The sequence below is a fragment of the Syngnathus acus genome, chromosome 9 (genome assembly GCF_901709675.1).
Source record: "Syngnathus acus chromosome 9, fSynAcu1.2, whole genome shotgun sequence".
Lineage (NCBI taxonomy): Eukaryota > Metazoa > Chordata > Actinopteri > Syngnathiformes > Syngnathidae > Syngnathus > Syngnathus acus.
The window spans coordinates 3368839-3387322 of NC_051094.1; the positions used below are offsets into that span (position 1 = coordinate 3368839).

At 47.7% G+C, this 18484-nt stretch overlaps 2 protein-coding genes across 15 annotated transcripts in view; one reads left to right on the forward strand and one right to left on the reverse strand.

The window, feature by feature from the left end:
- Positions 1 to 18484, reverse strand: part of LOC119127193 — a 665522-nt gene that overhangs the window by 355033 nt on the left and 292005 nt on the right. The gene's annotated exons all lie outside the window — the stretch shown is intronic.
- Positions 1 to 18484, forward strand: part of LOC119127150 (protein unc-13 homolog B-like) — a 47420-nt gene that overhangs the window by 7417 nt on the left and 21519 nt on the right. For 11 of the 14 annotated variants that reach the window (XM_037258900.1, XM_037258901.1, XM_037258904.1 and 8 more), the window contains 3 exons: positions 31 to 14127; positions 15725 to 15925; positions 16573 to 16660. In XM_037258900.1, the coding sequence (XP_037114795.1) occupies positions 31 to 14127; positions 15725 to 15925; positions 16573 to 16660 (14386 nt within the window). Of the gene's footprint in view, positions 1 to 30; positions 14128 to 15724; positions 15926 to 16572; positions 16661 to 17947; positions 18343 to 18484 lie in introns of those variants that run through there. The other 3 variants (XM_037258912.1, XM_037258913.1, XM_037258915.1) reach the window with 2 other exon arrangements.

Here is an 18484-nt window from a genome sequence, read left to right on the forward strand (position 1 = left end):
CTTTTTCTTCTCCTTTGCATTCCCGCCCAGGCGGTCAAGCAGCAGGCGCAGCGTAAGAATAGTCCCGGTGGACTCAGGCATGGGTGTAGAGGACTGGGAGGGCAAGTACAGAGTGGCCAACTCGGGAGTCCTGGATGACTATTTGGACCAAGAGCAGAAGATGTGGGAGGACGAGGAGAAGAGCATCATCTACCGGCTCACAGATACGGCAACAACGCATGAATCCAGAGGCAGTAGGTTCTACCAGACAGTGGAGTGCGACGCCCTCTCGCCCGAAGACCGTGAGGCGCCCCGCCGGCCAGCCGGTTTTGGCACCGGGGACCTCCGCTTGGTTTACCGGCAAGCCGGCAGCTTTGAGGATGAGTCGTCCCCTCCTGAGATTGACATCATCCCGTCCATCAAATGCCTCCAAGAGCATGTGGACCGGGAAGGTCTGCTGTTCAAGACCAGGTTGTGGGCCAAGACTGCATTAGAGGACAGCTATGCGGCATTCTGCGAGGAGGAGGCAGCCCAACAAGTGGCCAGGATCAGGACCGAATTTGGATCCGTAGGTTCCGACGAAGTGCAGTATTCCTTCGGATCGGATGAGGAACTTGAGGACCTGATGTTCAGCGAGGCGGATGTTACATACGAGTATTATCAATATCCTAGCAGGTATGCACCCCACCTTGAAGGGGCCGGAATGAGATCAGACACCAGCTTGTTGCCCGAGGATGAGTCCTGTGAGGACTACATTAACCCAATGGATGAACTCAAGTGCTTGGTCGATTCCGTTTCACAGTACTTGACCGTCAAAGAGGAGGAGCTCAACAGCTCTGAGTTACAGCAGAAACCGGTGAGGCGAAAACTGCCGTCGCTGCCAGTTGCGCCGTGCAAGGAAAGTAAAAGCGAAGACGTCACGTCCGAGGACATCAAAGCTGAAGACCTCAAAGCCGAGGACATCAAAGCAGAGGACAAAGTAGGTGTTAAAAATGTCATGATGTCATTGTTCAGTACAATTACACAAGCCAAAACCACTTCTGAAGCAGACCCGACAGAGCTTCCCAAGGCTCCCGCTGTTGACTCTGGGATCTTCAAACTGCTATCCATGGTCCCAAAAAGTAGCCCCGAAGCCACCGAAACATCCGGGGTGATGCCCACAGACCCGCCGTCCTCCAAGGTGTTCCCCCAGCCTGAATCTGGCATCTCGAAGCTGCTTTCTTTCATCCCCAAAAGCGGCGGCACGTCCCCCCCTGTGGCTATCGTTCCCCCCGCAACCCAGGAGCCCGCTACTGAGAAAAGGTTTTCCCTGCAGTCTCTGATGCCTTTCCAATCATCAGAATCCATTCGGCAACCTGAAGCAAGCCAGGCGTCTACTATTACAGAGGCACAAGGTGGTCCCCAGACCACTTCTGGTTTAGAATCTGTGCTGGGCAGGCTTAGTCCTATGAGGCTGTTTTCCAGCACACCACCATCAAGAGAACCATCCCCATCAAGAGAGTCTTCCCCTCAAGCATCAGAACAACAACAACGCACACCAGCTGCCAGCAATGACCCTGTAACTCCTGTCCCAAGTCCCAATGATGATTCACAAGCACAGCCGAGACCAAATTCTGGGAGTGGATCAGTTGAGCTCTCTCCAGATACAGGAAGTGGATCAGTAGAGCTTCTTCCAGAGACGGAATCTTCGGGTGAACTAGCGGATATTCAGCATACAACTGCCATGTTTCCAGAACCAAAACCGGAAACCTCGCAAGAAGATACAGGCTTGCTTGGTCCATTTAGGAAGTCTCTCTCCATTTTGATATCCACAAATCCCCCTGAAAGCTCCCCAAACAGCCCCAAACCGGCAGAAGAATCATTTATAAGTGGCAAACTCAAGATCCCGTTCTTCTCCTCTGAAGATTCTCCCACTGCAAGCCAAGTAAAACCCGAGGGAGGGGTTTTTTCTGGGCTTCTTAAGTTTTCCACCAAGGAGGAAACCGGTGTACAGCCAAGGAGTCCATCCCCGAGTCCTGGGAGAACGCCTTCGCCGACCCGCGTGGCACTACTTGAAAGCACCCCGAAAGGAAATACTGAAACAGGCTGGTTTTCAAACCTATTCAAAGTGACTCAAAGTGAACCGGCTAAGAAACCCACAAAGGCTCCAGTGACCCCCAGTGTGACACTCACCAAACCTAGCGGCCTAACGGAACCACACACTGAGCAATCAGAGGGTTCTGCCGGCGGGAGTGACACATTGTCGGTCCGTAACCCCCAGAGTCTGAGTGATGTCCAAAATAAAGATCGTTTAGAATCAAAACCAGAAACGACACAGCCTCAAGGGTTTTTATCTGGGTTCTTAAAACTTGGCCCCTCAGAGGAGTCTAAACAAACCCAAGGAGGGGACAATCACCCTCAACATGGAGGACTCTTTTCAGGGATATTTTCCTCACCGCCTCCACCTTCACCTCAGACACAGAACCCTGCGACTCAACCATCGGCAGGACTCTTATCAGGATTCTTAAAATTTGCCTCTGACAACATGTCGGCTCCTACAAATCAGCCGTCGGCAACAGAGCCACAAAACCAATCTGTCCAGGTATCTGGTCAAGGACAAGCTGCAGATGCGCAACCCCCTATTGGTGGACTGTTGTCTGGGCTCTTGAAAAAAGCCACTGACTCGGTTACTCAGCCTTGTCAGGAAGTCCAACCAGATGTGGCAAATGAAATGACTAAAATGAATGAAAATATCCAAACTTTACCTCAAGGGACACCTTCATTGCAAAGTTCTCCCTCTGACAAGCTGGGCCATCAAATAGAAGTTACCTCAGATCAACCACAAACATTACCAGCAAAAACCTCAGCGGCAACACCACAGCCACCGAAAGGACCTTCGGCAACCCAAGCTGCTCAGTCAACCAATCAACAGTCAAGTAATTTGCTGTCTGGGCTTTTTAACAAGATTGTAGAACCTACCACTGCATCATCTCAGCCACAGTCAGCAACCCCTTCAGCAACCCCTCAGCAAGGTGGCTTCCTTTCAAGCCTGTTTGGAATTGGGAGCCAGGAAACAGCCCCTGAAAGTTTACAGAACCAGCCACATAGTGGCACACCTAGCTCTAAACCATCTCAGCAACCGGGCATCAGGCCCAACTTGCACAGGCAAAACCAAATCACATCACAGCAGCCCACAAGCACTCCTGCAGGGACACTCACTGGATTTTTTAGCAAAATTGCAGATGTGGCAACACCACCGACAGCTGCTCCACCAGGTACTCAACAAGATCAGCAAAAAACACAAATGGCAGGCACTAAGACGAACCAGCAACTTCCTAATCAACAAGGCGGTTTCTTGTCTGGACTCTTTTCAAGTCCTACGACTCAAATCCAGCAGCAACAGCAGAAGCAGCAACAACCATCTGTGAGTCCTTCCAACAGGCAGCCACTGCGAAGGCAAAGCCAGATACCCCAACAGCCGGCTACCCCTGTGACTGAGCCACAACAAAGCGGGTTGTTGTCAGGGCTGTTTAGTAAATTAACCACCGATAACGCACCACAACAACAGACCTCACAAGGCGGACTTCAACAGCAGGGTAAATCAAACGCTGCTGGATCTCAACAAAATGCAAAGCCACCTGGTAACCAGGGAGGATTTCTGTCTGGGCTGTTAAGTCAAAAAGTGTCTCCACAGCAGCAACCACTGGGAAAAAGTTCTCAACCTGCCACGTCGGAACAACCCAGTCAAGGTGGAGGTTTACTTTCAGGCTTTCTGAAGCTTGCATCTGGTGAGAGTGTACCTCAGGAACATCAAGCACCTAAAACTGAAGGCGGTCCAGCGCCATCAGAATCGGGTGGCTTACTTTCTGGCCTGCTCAACAAAATCTCCGTTCATGTGGAGCCAACGTCGTCTACAGCTGACCTGGCAAACAGTCAAACAATGCAGCAGCAGCAGCGGCAGCAGCATCCACCACGTGCGGAACAAGGATGTCCACAGATTCAGAGAACAAAACCAGTGGAAATACATTCTGCACCTGATGTGGTGGGAGAGAAGGACTCCAAAGATCAAAAGGGATTCCTCTCAGGTCTGTTCAATGCCGTAGACGAGTCATCTTCAAAAGCCTCAATTTTTGTAAAGAGTGACACAAAGTCATCCAACACCAGTAGCACATCTACTGCATTGCTGTCGAGCATTTTTAACAGCTCCCCCGGCGACAAGCACACTTCTGCTCAGGAAAAAGAACCAGAAAAAGGCCTTCTTAACCGTTTGTTGCCAAACACTAAAGAGGATACCACTTCGAGTACAGCAGCAGTCACATATTCTTCTCTTACAGTTTCAACGGGTGTCAATCACGCAAGAGAGTCTCCGCCGCAGGTTGCGAAAGTTCCCACGGTGTCCCCCACCCAGCTTTACCTTGAGGAAATTCAGCGTCTCTTGTACGGGACGGCAGGAGAGTACGGCTACAAGGACCTTTTGTACAACTTCACGGAGCACGGTGTAATTCCACCCGAGCTCTATGAGCACCAGTGTCTCATCGAAGCTCTCCTGTGGCAGCAGCTTAACGACTATGCTCTCACCGAGGCTCTTGCCGCTCAAGCTCATGAAAGCTACAGCGAAGGCCGACCACCATCCGCAGGCGTAGGCAAAGCGCCCAACTGGGAGAGTCACGCTTGGCCTAGTCCTAAAGAAATGGATATCGGGCATTTTAATGTTCCATCACATCCATGGAAGGATTCTGCCACCCAGCCTTTTGAGAGGAGAAATCGCTTCCTGGAACAAGATGAAGACCTAGTTTTGTTTGATATGACCTGCAGGGATAAGATGCCATGGACCAGCTGTGACCACTTAGATAAACTTGGCGAGAAGCGCCAACCCTGGATTACACAAGGAGGGGGTCTAAATCTGTCTAGCCGAAAGTCAAGAAGCGGTCTAAACCGAAGTCAGTCTCTCTCAGAGTTTAACTATGTAGCAGAGAAGGCAGCAACTTTCAACGATGTAACTCTCAATGACTTTAGTTTGAAGTCAGCGACAGACTTTTTAAAACAACTCTCCACCAAAAAAGGTCCAATGGATCTAACGCGTAGTGCCGTGGATTTGAGCAGAGCAGCTGGGGCCTCATTGCTCAGCGAGGATGAAATGCTTTTTGAGGACTCAGAATGGTACCACCAATGGCTGTCATTGCTGGATCAAGGGCTCTGGTGGCCAGCAGAAGCTGGGGACTGCGGATATTATGTGTACACCAACGAAGACTTTATTTATTCTCTATTGACTGACAGAGCTGGTAAACACCTTTATGCCTGTGCCGCACCGGAAGACTTACAGAGACTCAGTAACATTACAGAGAATATCGCAAACATTTTGACCCACAAAGAAAAGGAAAAAATAACCTTGTGTGGTTTTAAAATTCCCCTCTGCCCAGAAGAAAAAGCTCCTAGGTTTCCAGAACAATTGCACATCAGATCGGGGCTACCGGATGCTCCGGAGGATCTCACCTCAGCTCTACATAAGGGTGAAAAAATCATGAACATGAACTTGGAAAGTTTCTCTCAGATGTTTCAGGAGTCCCTATCTTCTCAGTTCGAATCCCCCGTGGACTTCACGGTGTATAAACTAAAGAAAATCACAGTGAGAGCAGAAGAAAACCTTTACAGCAACGACCAGCCTCCATTGAAAGCCACCGATTTGACAGTAAACTCTTCCAAAGCGGAGCATGGAGGACCATACTGGCTGAATCAAGGGGTGAAAAACATGCCTACATACTCAAATCCACCCTCCGTAAAGTCCCACAAGCCAATATCTCCCAAGAAGCATCACCAGATCCCTGAAATTAGGATTGGACATGTCGTTGATGCACCCGTGGACCAATCTGAACCAAAAACAAGCTCTGTCGTCTCCAGAGGAAACTTTTCCAAGCCAACTGGCACTCAAGTGACAAATTCTCATTCGCTTCCATCCTCAACAACTGCGTCACCTTGCAATCTTTCCTCAACTGTTGCCAGGAGCCTTCCCCAGACTCCATCAGCATCAAAGGTAGCTGAACCCATGCAAAAACAACTCCCCCCTTCAGGAAATGTTACCCCTGTCACTTCAGCTCCTTCATCACCAGTAGCTTCAGCGGCTTCAACCACTATGTCTTCTTCTCAGAGACCTCGACTAGCAAGACAGCCCTCTCAGACAGACAAGCCCAGAGAATCACCACAAACCACCAAGACTTCAGGCTCTGGGATTGGCAATGCCAGCAGAATCCACTCCGCTAATACTCCAGCTCCCATTCTGAAAGATTCACACAAAGAACCGCCACAGTTACACATCCTGAATCCCTGCGCTAATGATGAAGTTAAACTTTTCAACAGGAACCGTTATTTTGGCTCAACTGGCCATCAGTCAGGGCACAAAGTTTTAGATTTTTCCACTGCAAGCAATAAGATCAAACCTTCAACAGAAAAAGATCTGCAAACTGAAGCTTTGAAGCAAAAATTAGAGGTTGTTGACTTTTCCAAACACAAGTTGAAAAGATCTAAGGAATCGGAGGTATCCATAGTTACCGACCGGTCATCGCAACAGACCCGTGTCGACAAGGGAAGAGCAAGCATTACCTCCACTAAATACCCATCTAATGAAAACCAGGAGATTACCACGCCAGCAAACTTGTTCAAATCCGTACTAGATATGTCTGCAAAGACCGCAGCTCAGCCAAAGTTGCAAAATATCGAGACAAATCAAGTGGGATGTTCCCCCCAGGTTGGATCATTTGCATCCTCCTCACTTCAACGAAGCCCTGTTCCAAAGCAATTACACTTTGGCGAAAAGCAGCCGAATCCCACTTTTAACTTTCAGAGGCAACCGTGTGGAGTCTTAGGAGCAGATTATTTGGCACATCAGGCTCGCGTCAACAGCAGGAGAGCATCATCCTTTGAAAACCAATACACTGCCCCCGCCAATTTAGTCAAAGCGGTAGAAGACATGTCTTCTAAGTTGGCAAAATCCCCATCTAAAGGAGACAACAATATGTCACGAGACTCAGAGCTGACCACTGAAGCACTTGCACTGACTAAGAGAAAACATGTCAGTCTGGAGAGAAAACACCAGACTCATCAGGAGTCTCTTGACTTATCATACAGAGAACTAACAGAGGTCTTAGGATATCCTCTTCCTGCTGATTCTCATGAAAACCATGAAAAACAGTCCGCTATGAGAGATGATATTCAAAGATACCGGGTCCCGTCACATCCGCGGCGTTCTTCCGACCAATCCCCTGAGCAAGCCTCAGCACCTGCCAATTCCATCAAGGCTGCACTTGACATGTCTTCGAAACCAACAGGCTTGAAAACGGTACTCGACTCGAGAGCGGACGAAGTTCTGACCAAAGGAATTCCCTTAACCAAAGGAAAAGCAAACGACCGCCAAATGGCACGCAATAATTCTCTCGGCCTTGCGCTAATCAAAGACCTTCCCTCTCAAGAATCCTTTGAGTGGATTCATTGTCAAGAACAGCAGAAAGCAGTTCCCCTCCCACCTCTGTTAAAATATTCAGACGCTGTATTACCAGCTATGCTCCTTGCACCCACCTCAGTGATTTCCACTGCGGGAGGTCCACTGGATATGTCACCCAAGCCACCTGGCAGCACATCAATAAGCGCCACAGTGCCTTCATCCGAGCTTCATGACGCCATTTCACTTATTAATAAGCCTAGTGCACGAGCAATAGCCAGGAAGGACTCTGTTGGCCTTCCACTCATAGTAGAACTAGAATCCACATACCATAAGATACCTCCAGCCGAATCGCAACAAAGAAGGGTCGCCCTGACTGATCTTGACACAACAGAGACACTCCAGAGTCATATATCCAACTGCCATACCAATGACCCTTTGTGCTTCACATACAAGCAAGTCCAGCAAGCACGCAAACCATTGGACTTTTCTATAAAAAACAGCGTCAACAGAATAAATATTTCTGATATTTGCGCCGAACAAGAAGATGGAGTGCCTGTAAATTACATTGTTAATGTAAGGAAAGAATCCTTAGAAAGAGAACAAACTGGTCAAATCAAAAAGAAGTTGTTGCAAGGTTTAGTGGACCTGACTGTGGATACTCAAAATAAGACCACAAATAGTCAAAGTCAGAGTGCGAACGATCCTTCCTCGCCTCCTTTGTATCTAAGCTGCCTTTGCCAGCAACAGGTGTACACAAGAGCTTACGCCCCTCAACAAATCTTTCGATACTCACCCTCTGATCACACTACTTCTCAACCAGGTATGACTGACCTTTCAGGAACACACCAAGCAAACTTTGGACAAAATTCCAAAATTCAAGCTGAGCTCGACGGCCCATCCTCCAATAGCACATATCACAAAGCCAGTACAAGAAGTTTTCAAGTCAAAACACTTGAGCAAATACATCCAAAAATAACACAAACCAACCTTGTAGGCTACATGGCACCTGTAGATTCAGCTACGTCACTATCAATGGTGACAATGTTGCAAAGACAAGATCCAAGTGTTCCTGCAGAACCCCAAATTCTCAACAAACAGGGTAACTTGGAGGAAAGCCCCAGACAAAGTGTCACAGGAAGTAACCAAAAGCCATCCGTTACCCAGGAACATCACATTAAGGAAACGATCAAGACCTCTCAGCCTTTGAATTGTCAGTCATCACCTGTGTCGGTTGTTATTCAAGTCTCGGAAAAACGACAAGATTCATTGAATTCTGTGGATACGCAACCTTTGGTGAAAACAATGCCTGCTCTATTATCAGATCAGCCTGACACTAGACAATATCCCGCTATTATGCATCAAAGTCAGAAACCAAATGTACCTTCAACTGCTACCAGTTCTACCCAGCTTACGACAGGACTTACCAACCTTGTCTCCCAACCCATGGCCTCAAGATACAAGCCCTTAAAACAAACGAGGGAGCAAAGTTTTAAACCTGATCTCCAAACAGTAGAACAGGGTATTAGACCAAAACTTCAAAGACAGGAAGTTATGCCTTCATCCCAATCAGGAGCTTCTTCTGTCAAGGGGTCAGTTTCATTGTTCAGTAATATAGGTCCCCATGTCACTGAAAATGAAACAGGAGTAACACCCCACCCCACTATAACCGGGTCTGCACCTGTGGAAGAAAAATCTCAGGTTACACCTATTGAGCTTGTTTATGGTAGCCATGTTTCACCTTCCCCATTGGTAGCTAGTACCTCACCATCTGAAGCTGCAAGCCCGCTGAAAGATCTGCCTCCGCTACCATCACTCATTTTGGAATCACATCACATCATGGATAGTTTCACATCCAGTGGCTTGACCCATCAAGAATCTGTGACATCATCCACTGTCAATGTTCAGCAAGCCCAAAAAACACAAAAATCAAGTATACCAATATCAGAATCTTTATCTAATGAACCAGGCAACACCACACCTTCCAAAGTCACTCTCAATAGAGACACCACAGTGGAACCCTCACCTAAATTGTCTGAAGATTTGTCAGAAACTATGCCACAAGAACCCAACACAAAATCCCCAAAACTAAGTACTGGAAGTGACCAATCGCAGGAAGAAATAAGCCTACCCAGATCAATTTACATTGGCATTAATGTTTCAGACACGTTGCCTGTTGATCAACTAATGGATCCAAGTGAACCAAGACAGTATGTCAGACTACCCCATATATTTGTCTCTGCTGCAAGTTCACCAGAAGATGAGTCGACTGAAGATGTATCCAAAGAAGTCAGGGCTGAAGAAGGTATCACTGAAACTGTGACAGCCCCCACAGAGTGTGGGAAAGATTCTGAACCTGATATGTCTTTGGACGATAGAGCTACGGATGCCATGAGCATAGAGACCACACCCTGTTTACCCAAGAGGTTACTGCTGATAAATGAGTCGAATGCAGATGACCAGGGAAAGAAACATTCCCTCCCAGAAGCCTTTGTTTCAGAAGAAGATCTCAAAGCAGACACCCATGTCGTTTGTGAACCACCCGTTGAGAAACCACTTGCACAATTTGAAAAAGATGAGCCACCTAATGACCGGACAGCATCAACCCTCGAACCAGAAGAAAGTACAGAACCTCCTCGCGATGAGAAGAGAACAACTTCAGAAATTGTATCACCCGACATCGAATTTCACGATAAACTGATCGAACCACCGTTGGATATAAAACCCTCTGAAGACGTCCAACATCTTGACGGCAATACAGAAAAGGATGCTTCTTTTCCTACTTCTCAAGTCAGTTCTGTCAAAGAACCTTCCAAGGAAGATAGTCCAGTAGCCGAGCTTGGTCAACTGCCCAACGAACAACAAGGAAAGAGTTTATTGTCCATGTTGGGCACCTCTAATGCAATTCCAGAGCCGACTGCTTCCCAATCTGGAATGTCAATACTTGAAAGTATCCTCCCTAGTTCAACTACCAAAGATATAGCTGGGACTGAATTACTCTCAATGTTTGGTGGGTCTTGTATCCCAACGTGCCCTGAAACCAAAGGACCGGTACCTTCTTCAACTTCACAAGAACGACAAGGAAAAGGTTTACTCTCAATGTTTGGTGGGTCAAATGTCCCATCTTCTTCTGAAACCAATGAACAGTCGTCTTTAACCTCACAAGAACCACAAGGAAAAGGTTTACTCTCTATGTTTGGTGGGTCAAATGCCCCAGCATCCACTGAAACTAAAGGACCCTTACCTCAGTCAACCACACATGAGTCACAAGGAAAAGGACTACTCTCAATGTTTGGTGGGTCAAATATCCCATCTTCTTCTGAAACCAATGGACAGTCGTCTTTAATCTCACAAGAACCACAAGGAAAAGGTTTACTCTCTATGTTTGGTGGGTCAAATGCCCCAGCATCCACCGAAACTAAAGGACACTTACCTCAGTCAACCACACATGAGTCACAAGGAAAAGGACTACTCTCAATGTTTGGTGGGTCAAATGCCCCAGCATCCACCGAAACGAAAGGACCCTTACCTCAGTCAACCACACATGAGTCACAAGGAAAAGGACTACTCTCAATGTTTGGTGGGTCAAATGCCCCAGCATCCACCGAAACGAAAGGACCCTTACCTCAGTCAACCACACATGAGTCACAAGGAAAAGGACTACTCTCAATGTTTGGTGGGTCAAATGCCCCAGCATCCACCGAAACGAAAGGACCCTTACCTCAGTCAACCACACATGAGTCACAAGGAAAAGGACTACTCTCAATGTTTGGTGGGTCAAATGTCCCAGCATTCCCTGGAACCAAAGGACCGTCTGCTTCTTCAACTTCACAAGAAACACGAGGAAAAAGTTTACTCTCAATGTTTGGTGGGTCAAACAGCCCAGCATCCCCAGGAACCAAAGGACCATCAACTTCTTCAAACTCACATGAATCACAAGGAAAAGCTTTGTTCTCAATGTTTGGTAGCACAAGTAGTAATCTATCAAGTGGACCAAGAGGTCCTATTGCTGGAAGTGTGCCACCAAGAGGTCCTCCACCTAAAGAACCTCCAGGAAAAACCTTGTTTTCCATGTTCGGTGGACCTGCCCCCCAGCAGGGGCCAAGTCCAAGAGGTCCTCCTCCAGCTACTACTCGTTCTGCTTTATTTGGCAGTTTGCTCCAAGGTACCTCCAACAAAGAAAGCCCAGGTACAGGCCTGTTCTCCAAGCTTGGGAGCCCCAGTGCATTGACTCAGAGTGGACCAAGAATGCCTGCAGCAGGAGGACAAACAGAACCAACAGAACTCAAATCTTCAGAGCCCCCTGGAAAAGGACTGTTCTCTATGTTTGGTGTACAAAACCAGCAGAATCAGGCACCTGAGTCAGACAGCGGTTTCAAAGCACCTTCTGTGTCCTCTCTCGGAGGGACTGCTGATAGAAACAAAACCAAAACTGAGATTGGGATGTTTGCAATATCTTTCACAGAGGAATCCAAAAAAGAGTCACAATTAATTGTTCTTGGGAAGGGGTGTCATACTACAGGTGAAGATGAAACAAAACAAGCTCTCCTAACAGAGCCTAGCCAAAGTGAAGACGTAAAACCCCAAGAAACGAAAGAGGCTCTTGAGACGCAACCTAGCCCAACTGAAGACACAAGTCATTCTGAGGACTTGATTAATGTTGATCCTAAGTCCCAGCCTTCACACCCAGATGTTATTTTGACTGAAAAGGAATATGAAGATCTACAAGACTACACCAAGAAAACATTTGACAATACTGGTACAGGAACAGAAGAACACATCACTGATGGAATCCCACCGTGTGCTGAAAATGACTCTGATGTAGGGTTAGATGCACAAAAGTTAATTCGTGTACTAGAGAGTGACACTATACACATAAAAGAAGTTGTGGTTTTAGACAACCAATTGAGTGGAGACGACAACAAGCAAGTAGGTGAATCAGAGATGAGAGCAGAAACCACCAGAAGCTCTTTAGTCTTAAACATAAAAGACGCTGTCAAAAACGAATCTGAAACTAAGACTTGCGGTGATCATGCCAGAGCTGACATGATTGTGGTGGAGCATTTGCAACCTGGTATTGAAGCCATACCAATTCCTGAGCCACAAAAACAACAGAAACCTGGAGAAGGAATCCCAGATATTCTCAGTACATATGAAGACCCACACACTCAGCAATCAGATCTGAAAGAACAAGCAGTAGATGGAGAAAAAACAGCTGGTGATTCATCTGGCGTTTCTACTGATACGGGTCTTACAGAGATGGAGGAAGCAACTGCAGTTAAAGCAGAGGAGCCCACGACAGAACCATTGGCTTCACTCACACCCTCAGAAATGCCAGTGTGTGCGAAGGAGCCAGGTAAGGCAGAGCCTTCACTAAAACTGCCATTTGGACCAGACCCACCTTTTGATGGTTCTGTTTCAGTGGTCTTGGCAACCGCTGAGGACACAGTTCCTGGAATAAACCCACCAAAAATCATGCCTTTAGACACAGTGCACATTAAGGGTCCTGATTTACCTCCACAACAGCCCACACCGAGACCTCTCTCAGGTAGGCCATCTGTTTCGCAAGCACAAAGAATGGGAGGACCCCCACAGACGGAGGGATCGAAAATGCCTCGGCCCACACCACCAGGACCTCAGAAGTCCTCTGAGCCGACTCCGTTTTCTGGATTCATGTCTATGTTCTCCAACAATTCGAGCGCTCAAAGTAAACAGGCAACTGTTGGTGCTTTCTTCTCAAGCTCACCTGGTTCTCTCTTTGGGTCAGCTACTTCTCGACAACAGGAAAAAACACAGCACCAATCACAAAAAAGCTCATTTTTTGGCATTTCAAGTAGCATTGCCCCCGAATCCCTTACAGGAGACATTCTCAGTATGTTCAAGGGTCCCGAAGCAACCAAATCTGAGGGACCTCAACCTTCATCTGAAAAGACTAAAGAATTTGTGAAGACAACAGAGGACTCCATCCTTGAAAAGGGTTCAGTCGAGGAAGCGGAACATGCATATAAGGAAGACGCCAAGGAAAGTCTTAACGTTGAACAAGATGGGGAAGTTTCCGAAAAAACGTTAGAACAAGAAGATCATGCTCAGGTGTCTGACAAAACAATGTCACTTCCTCCCCCGGAAGCCCAAGACACTGCACCAGAGACCAAAACCACTTTTGAAACACCAAACCCTCCTGCACCTAAATTTGGCTTTTTATCTGTCGCTACTGAAGGAACATCATCAATCGGATCCTTCTTCTTGTCCTCTACACCGCCAACTGTAGATTCAAAACCATCTCAGCCCCCACAGACAGAGGGGGGGCTCTTTTCTGGTTTTAAAAGTCTCTCGGTAGGCATTTTCCAGGATGAGAGGCACTCAACAAAGGAAGAATCATCATCACTTTTTGGCGGGAAACTTGGTTCGATGTTCGGAACTTCCGATTCTCCCAAGTCTGCTGTCGTCACTGCCCAACTGCAGCCCCAAAGTCCGACACCCGCCGAGGAAGTGGACAAACTCTCCCAAGGCTCAGAAGACACGAAGAGCAACACGCCGAGTGGGACTTCCAAAACCGAGAGCTGCGACAGCCTTGCTGAGTCACCGCAGACGGGACTTGCTTCCGAGTCAGTGTCCCTTGCTGAATGTTTGGATGAAGATCAGGTACGAGTGATTCCGTGTGAGGAAGATGTCAACGTGGCTACGCCACAGAACGCCGAGCCCTCGAAGAGCCTTCTGACGCAAGAAACTGCCCCAAGGCTAGTGCTTGTCATCATACTATTGCTAGCTTTCCCTTTCCTTTCTCATCCTTGTTCACTGACTTCATCCTTTGGTTAGTTATGTCCATGTGATTTTACGTCACCCTCACAACCATGAGCTAACTATACCTAGCATGGCAAGCAGACATTTTTGGTGTTTTTTTCTTGTCGTTTGGAAACTTTGAACTTGTTCAAAATTCCCTTGCGACAACAAAATTATCGGCTAACGTCTTCCCAACGTCTGGCGACCGTTTGAGCCCTTGAACAAACCCTGTCGAGAACGCAACGTTCACCGACTTTGAAAACCCTGGTCATTGCTCGCCGCACAGTGAAATAGGGGCTTTAAAGATATTAAAACATACTTTTTAAAGTATTCCTTAGAATCTGTTCTATGTCTCTTGCTAATTAGAAATGGGAGCCTCTTAAAAAAAAAAAAAAAAAAGGAAATGATTTTCTGAAGCGTGTTTGCTTTCTTTGTCACCCCCAGTTGAAGTTAATGGGGAAACTAACCCATAAATCAACGGACGTTGAAACATTTTAACAGTTAAACACAAAAACGTTTGACCAAATTGTGTCATCTGAGCAAGTCGGCATAAAGCTAGCAGACTTTTTAGCGGACACAGCATAAAGTTTATGCCAACATCATGCAAAAAAAAAAAAAGTGTGGTCATTAAAAATCATCCAAGAGCAGCGACTTTAACAGACCTGGAGCAGCTACACATACAAACGCGGCAAATAGTAACAGACACAGGAATAGGGCCTTCCATAAAGACCCATCAGAGGCAATCTCTCCAAATGCTACAAAACGGCCAATATCGCAGGACAATTTATGAACTTACAAAGCTTTGTGTTTTGTAAACACAATTTTGAGGCTAACAAGTATGTCTGGCTAGTCAAAACCGTTGCAAATGAAAAGTGCAGATGAGAACGTCTGCCAGGGAACGACTCGGCAGCGCGTGTCCCGCTACAGCAGCGAGCACCTACGTAACAGCGTTACAGCTTTCTTGACAGTGACGAAGAGGCAGAGGATCTTTTTATTTGGGAGGTGTGTGTAATTCGCCCTCCTTGAACGATGCTCGCAATCGCAGCCAATTTCTTATATGAATCAATGTGGGCGGGATGGATTGACGACTGCGTGGCGGTGCGGACGGCAATAAAAGGAGGGGCGGGAGAGGCTGTTTGGAGCGAGGCCAAGACCAAGTAAATCACCGCCACTTACTTCGTTAGCCGTCGGCATCACGGAGCCGCCTCCCAGACGTCTGCCGGGTTTCACCTCTAATGCTTCGCTCCCAACGTTCAAATATTGTGAACAAGTCTGCCTCGAGCACGTGTTGACAATTCAACCTCGGACACCAGTGGAACTTAACAACCTGAAATTTAGTAGCCGGGTAAAACAGCTCAAGAAGCTATGCCCAAAATTCAAGTCAAAAACACTTTTGGTTCCAACTGCCAATAGAAGTTGCCCACCCTTCAAGCCTACTTCCCTGTATTTGGTCCTCCCTGCGATTTCTATTCATCATAAATACCAATATATAGTATTTTATTGAACATGGCAGTAGGCAACATGATGCTCACTCTCCAACTGTTTGACTCACAGCAGTCGCTTGGACTCGTCGGGCAACCTCAGTCCCAGCAGCTCCCAGCTCAGCTCCGAAGCCGAGTCGGGCCAACCCCCGGAGGGACACCTCCACCCACCTCTCCAGGACGAGGCGGACAAAGACGAGTTGAGGCACACCGCCACCCTGCCATCCAAAGCCATCTGGGACAGCCCTGACAACGAGACCAGGACTCACATCAGGTATGTCGGCTGCACTAGCGCTAGCAAACGAAAGTTTACTATACTATACGGCCGTTATTATGTTCTTACTGTTGCTCCACAATGAAAGCAAATGAATGGTACAATATCATCGTGAGATTGCTTAGAATGATACAATCTGCGATATCGGCCAAGAAAATAATCGAGGACGCATCATCCTCCGTCTGCGATTTGATCGTGGCGTGTCGTTGCTGTGCTCAGAGCGGTACCGGTGCGGTACCATTGTGATATTTTGATGACAATGGATGGACTGGAAGAAAATCAATTTTCATACATCACGGTCCATCCCTAAGCCTTTCGATTCCGGATGTTGTTACTGTACGGTGAGATGCGAGCCAACAATACCATGCCTCCATCCGTTTCGAATCCAAACTGTCGATATTTGAAAAGCCGCCGCCGTGGATCATAACCGATTTTCTTCCATCATATTGACGACAGCCTATCAAATATCCTGATTTTGATTGTATTGTTACCTCTGGGGGTACGCTATTGATACGCCAATACAAAGTGTGGTTGCTGATTTTCTTCCAATATATCGACCGTCGCATCCGTCCCGATATCGTCAAAGTCGTACAATTTGGATACGGCCGAGTATGTCGCTGATCAAGTTTTGTTTTTCTCCTGGTCAGCGTGCAGTCGGACCAGCCTCCTCTGTGTTCTCCTTCCAAGATCCGCTGGCTCAAAGCATACTACAAAGTCAGGGCCAAGCTCCTCCTGGTAGGACAGCTCACGCCGGCCTTTGTCTCCCCCACCTCCCCTTTCATCCCGACTTTGCTGCGGCTCTCCTGGCGCTCCCCGTTTGCTCATGTTTGGCCTCAGCTTTTAATGGCGATTGCGAGTCCGCGGATCATCTCACGCCGCCCGTGTGAGAACGGTCGCGGGCTTCAATGTTTTGCTCAGAGTCAGTGGTTGGTTGCCAACGTTGTCTGTTGCCGTGTTGCACATTGTCCGTGACTTGAACGTGGGCGCTTACGCTGAAATTGCGGGGCTCGATCGTGGCTTTCAAGCTGTTGCCGCTCAGTCGCGCTGCAAAGGTGGGCAGACTCGATTGTCGTGCTCTCCCCGCATGTGATTTTCTTGTCGCGTTTCATCATTTGTTGTGATATTAACATCCCGACTTGGTTTTTATTCCCCCCAGGAGGATCAAAAAGACTTTTTTTTTCCTTCTGTCTCTGTGGTCAGTATCAGCATGGCAACCGTGTGACATTTCTGCTGCCTTGCTGCGTTCTATTTCTTTATGATCTGCACGGGCTGCATTGAAACTTTTACTCTCTCTTTTAGTCGTGTGTTGGTGTGTCACTTTTCATGAAAGGACTTTACTTCTGTCAAGACGGCAGTTCAATAACCATAGAGGGTATAAAGAGTTCATGAAAGTATTTCCTTGTTCTTACTTCTGCCAAGGAATGTTTTATTTTGCGTTTCAATGATTAGGATGACACAAAAATGACTCAACTCATTTCTGGGATAACTTGGAGAGTGGAGGGGGGAGGCATGGTGGGATTCAAGGCAGAAGCCATTACATTTTGGTGGGGAGCCAAGACTCCCCCCCCGTCCCCCTTCACTTTTTCCTCCGCTCTTGGCAGATGTCCGCAACGCACGGCTGAGTGCTCTTGTTTTTTTTTACTGGATGGATGGACGGACGGATTAATTGTCTTCATCACGCACAGACATGCGGCCTACGTGGATTATTCATCATCATTGATTCATCCATCAATCTTCCGAACCGCTCCTCCTCATGAAGGTCACGGGCGGTCTTAGGGCGGTAGGCGTGGCACACCCAGAAACCCTGCCCAAGCCGGCAGATTTTGTGTATTATTTCAAGACATCCTCAGGATAGCGGAGGTGTCGAGGAGGCGCAGATGCGTGAAAAGCATATGTGAAAATCAAAAGGATACATGTGTTGATATGACAAAAAAAAGTGCAAAAACGTGAGGAGGAGGAGGTGGGTGAGAGAAAGAGAGAGAGAGAGAGCGGGAGAGAGAGAGGCAGAAGGGGAGAGAGCGTCAGGTTGGGAAGCAGGGGGAGGGAAGAAGAAGAGGTGAGGCTGCGGAGGAGGAAGTTGGGAGCAGGGAGGAAAGAAGGAACCAGAGGGAGAAAGTGAGAAAATGGGAAAGAGTGAGGCAAAGAGATAGAGGTGGATGCAGCAGAGGAAAGGGGGAGGGAAGGAAAGTGAGAGGGAGGGAGAAATGAAGTGAGAGAGGAGGAAGGAGGGAGAGAGCCAGGAGAGTAATGCGACCACTGAGCGGCTCCATCAGTGATAAGAAGGAAGACGATGAAGAGGATCCTGATTGGACATAGCAACAGCTTGAAATGGATTTGATTGACAGCCCAGCAAAACCATGCCGACTTTGGAGGATTTTGCCCGGCGACTCTGGCTGGCGCCGTTGGTCGTGCGCCTGGTAAGTGCATGGCGACCATTCATTCTTCATGGCGAGGAGACATTTGAGGAATGAGCACAAGGTGGACATCCCTTCGAGAGCCGACCCAGTGTACCTCCACCCTCCCTCAAGTGACAAGCGCTTTCTATTTTTAACCAATCGC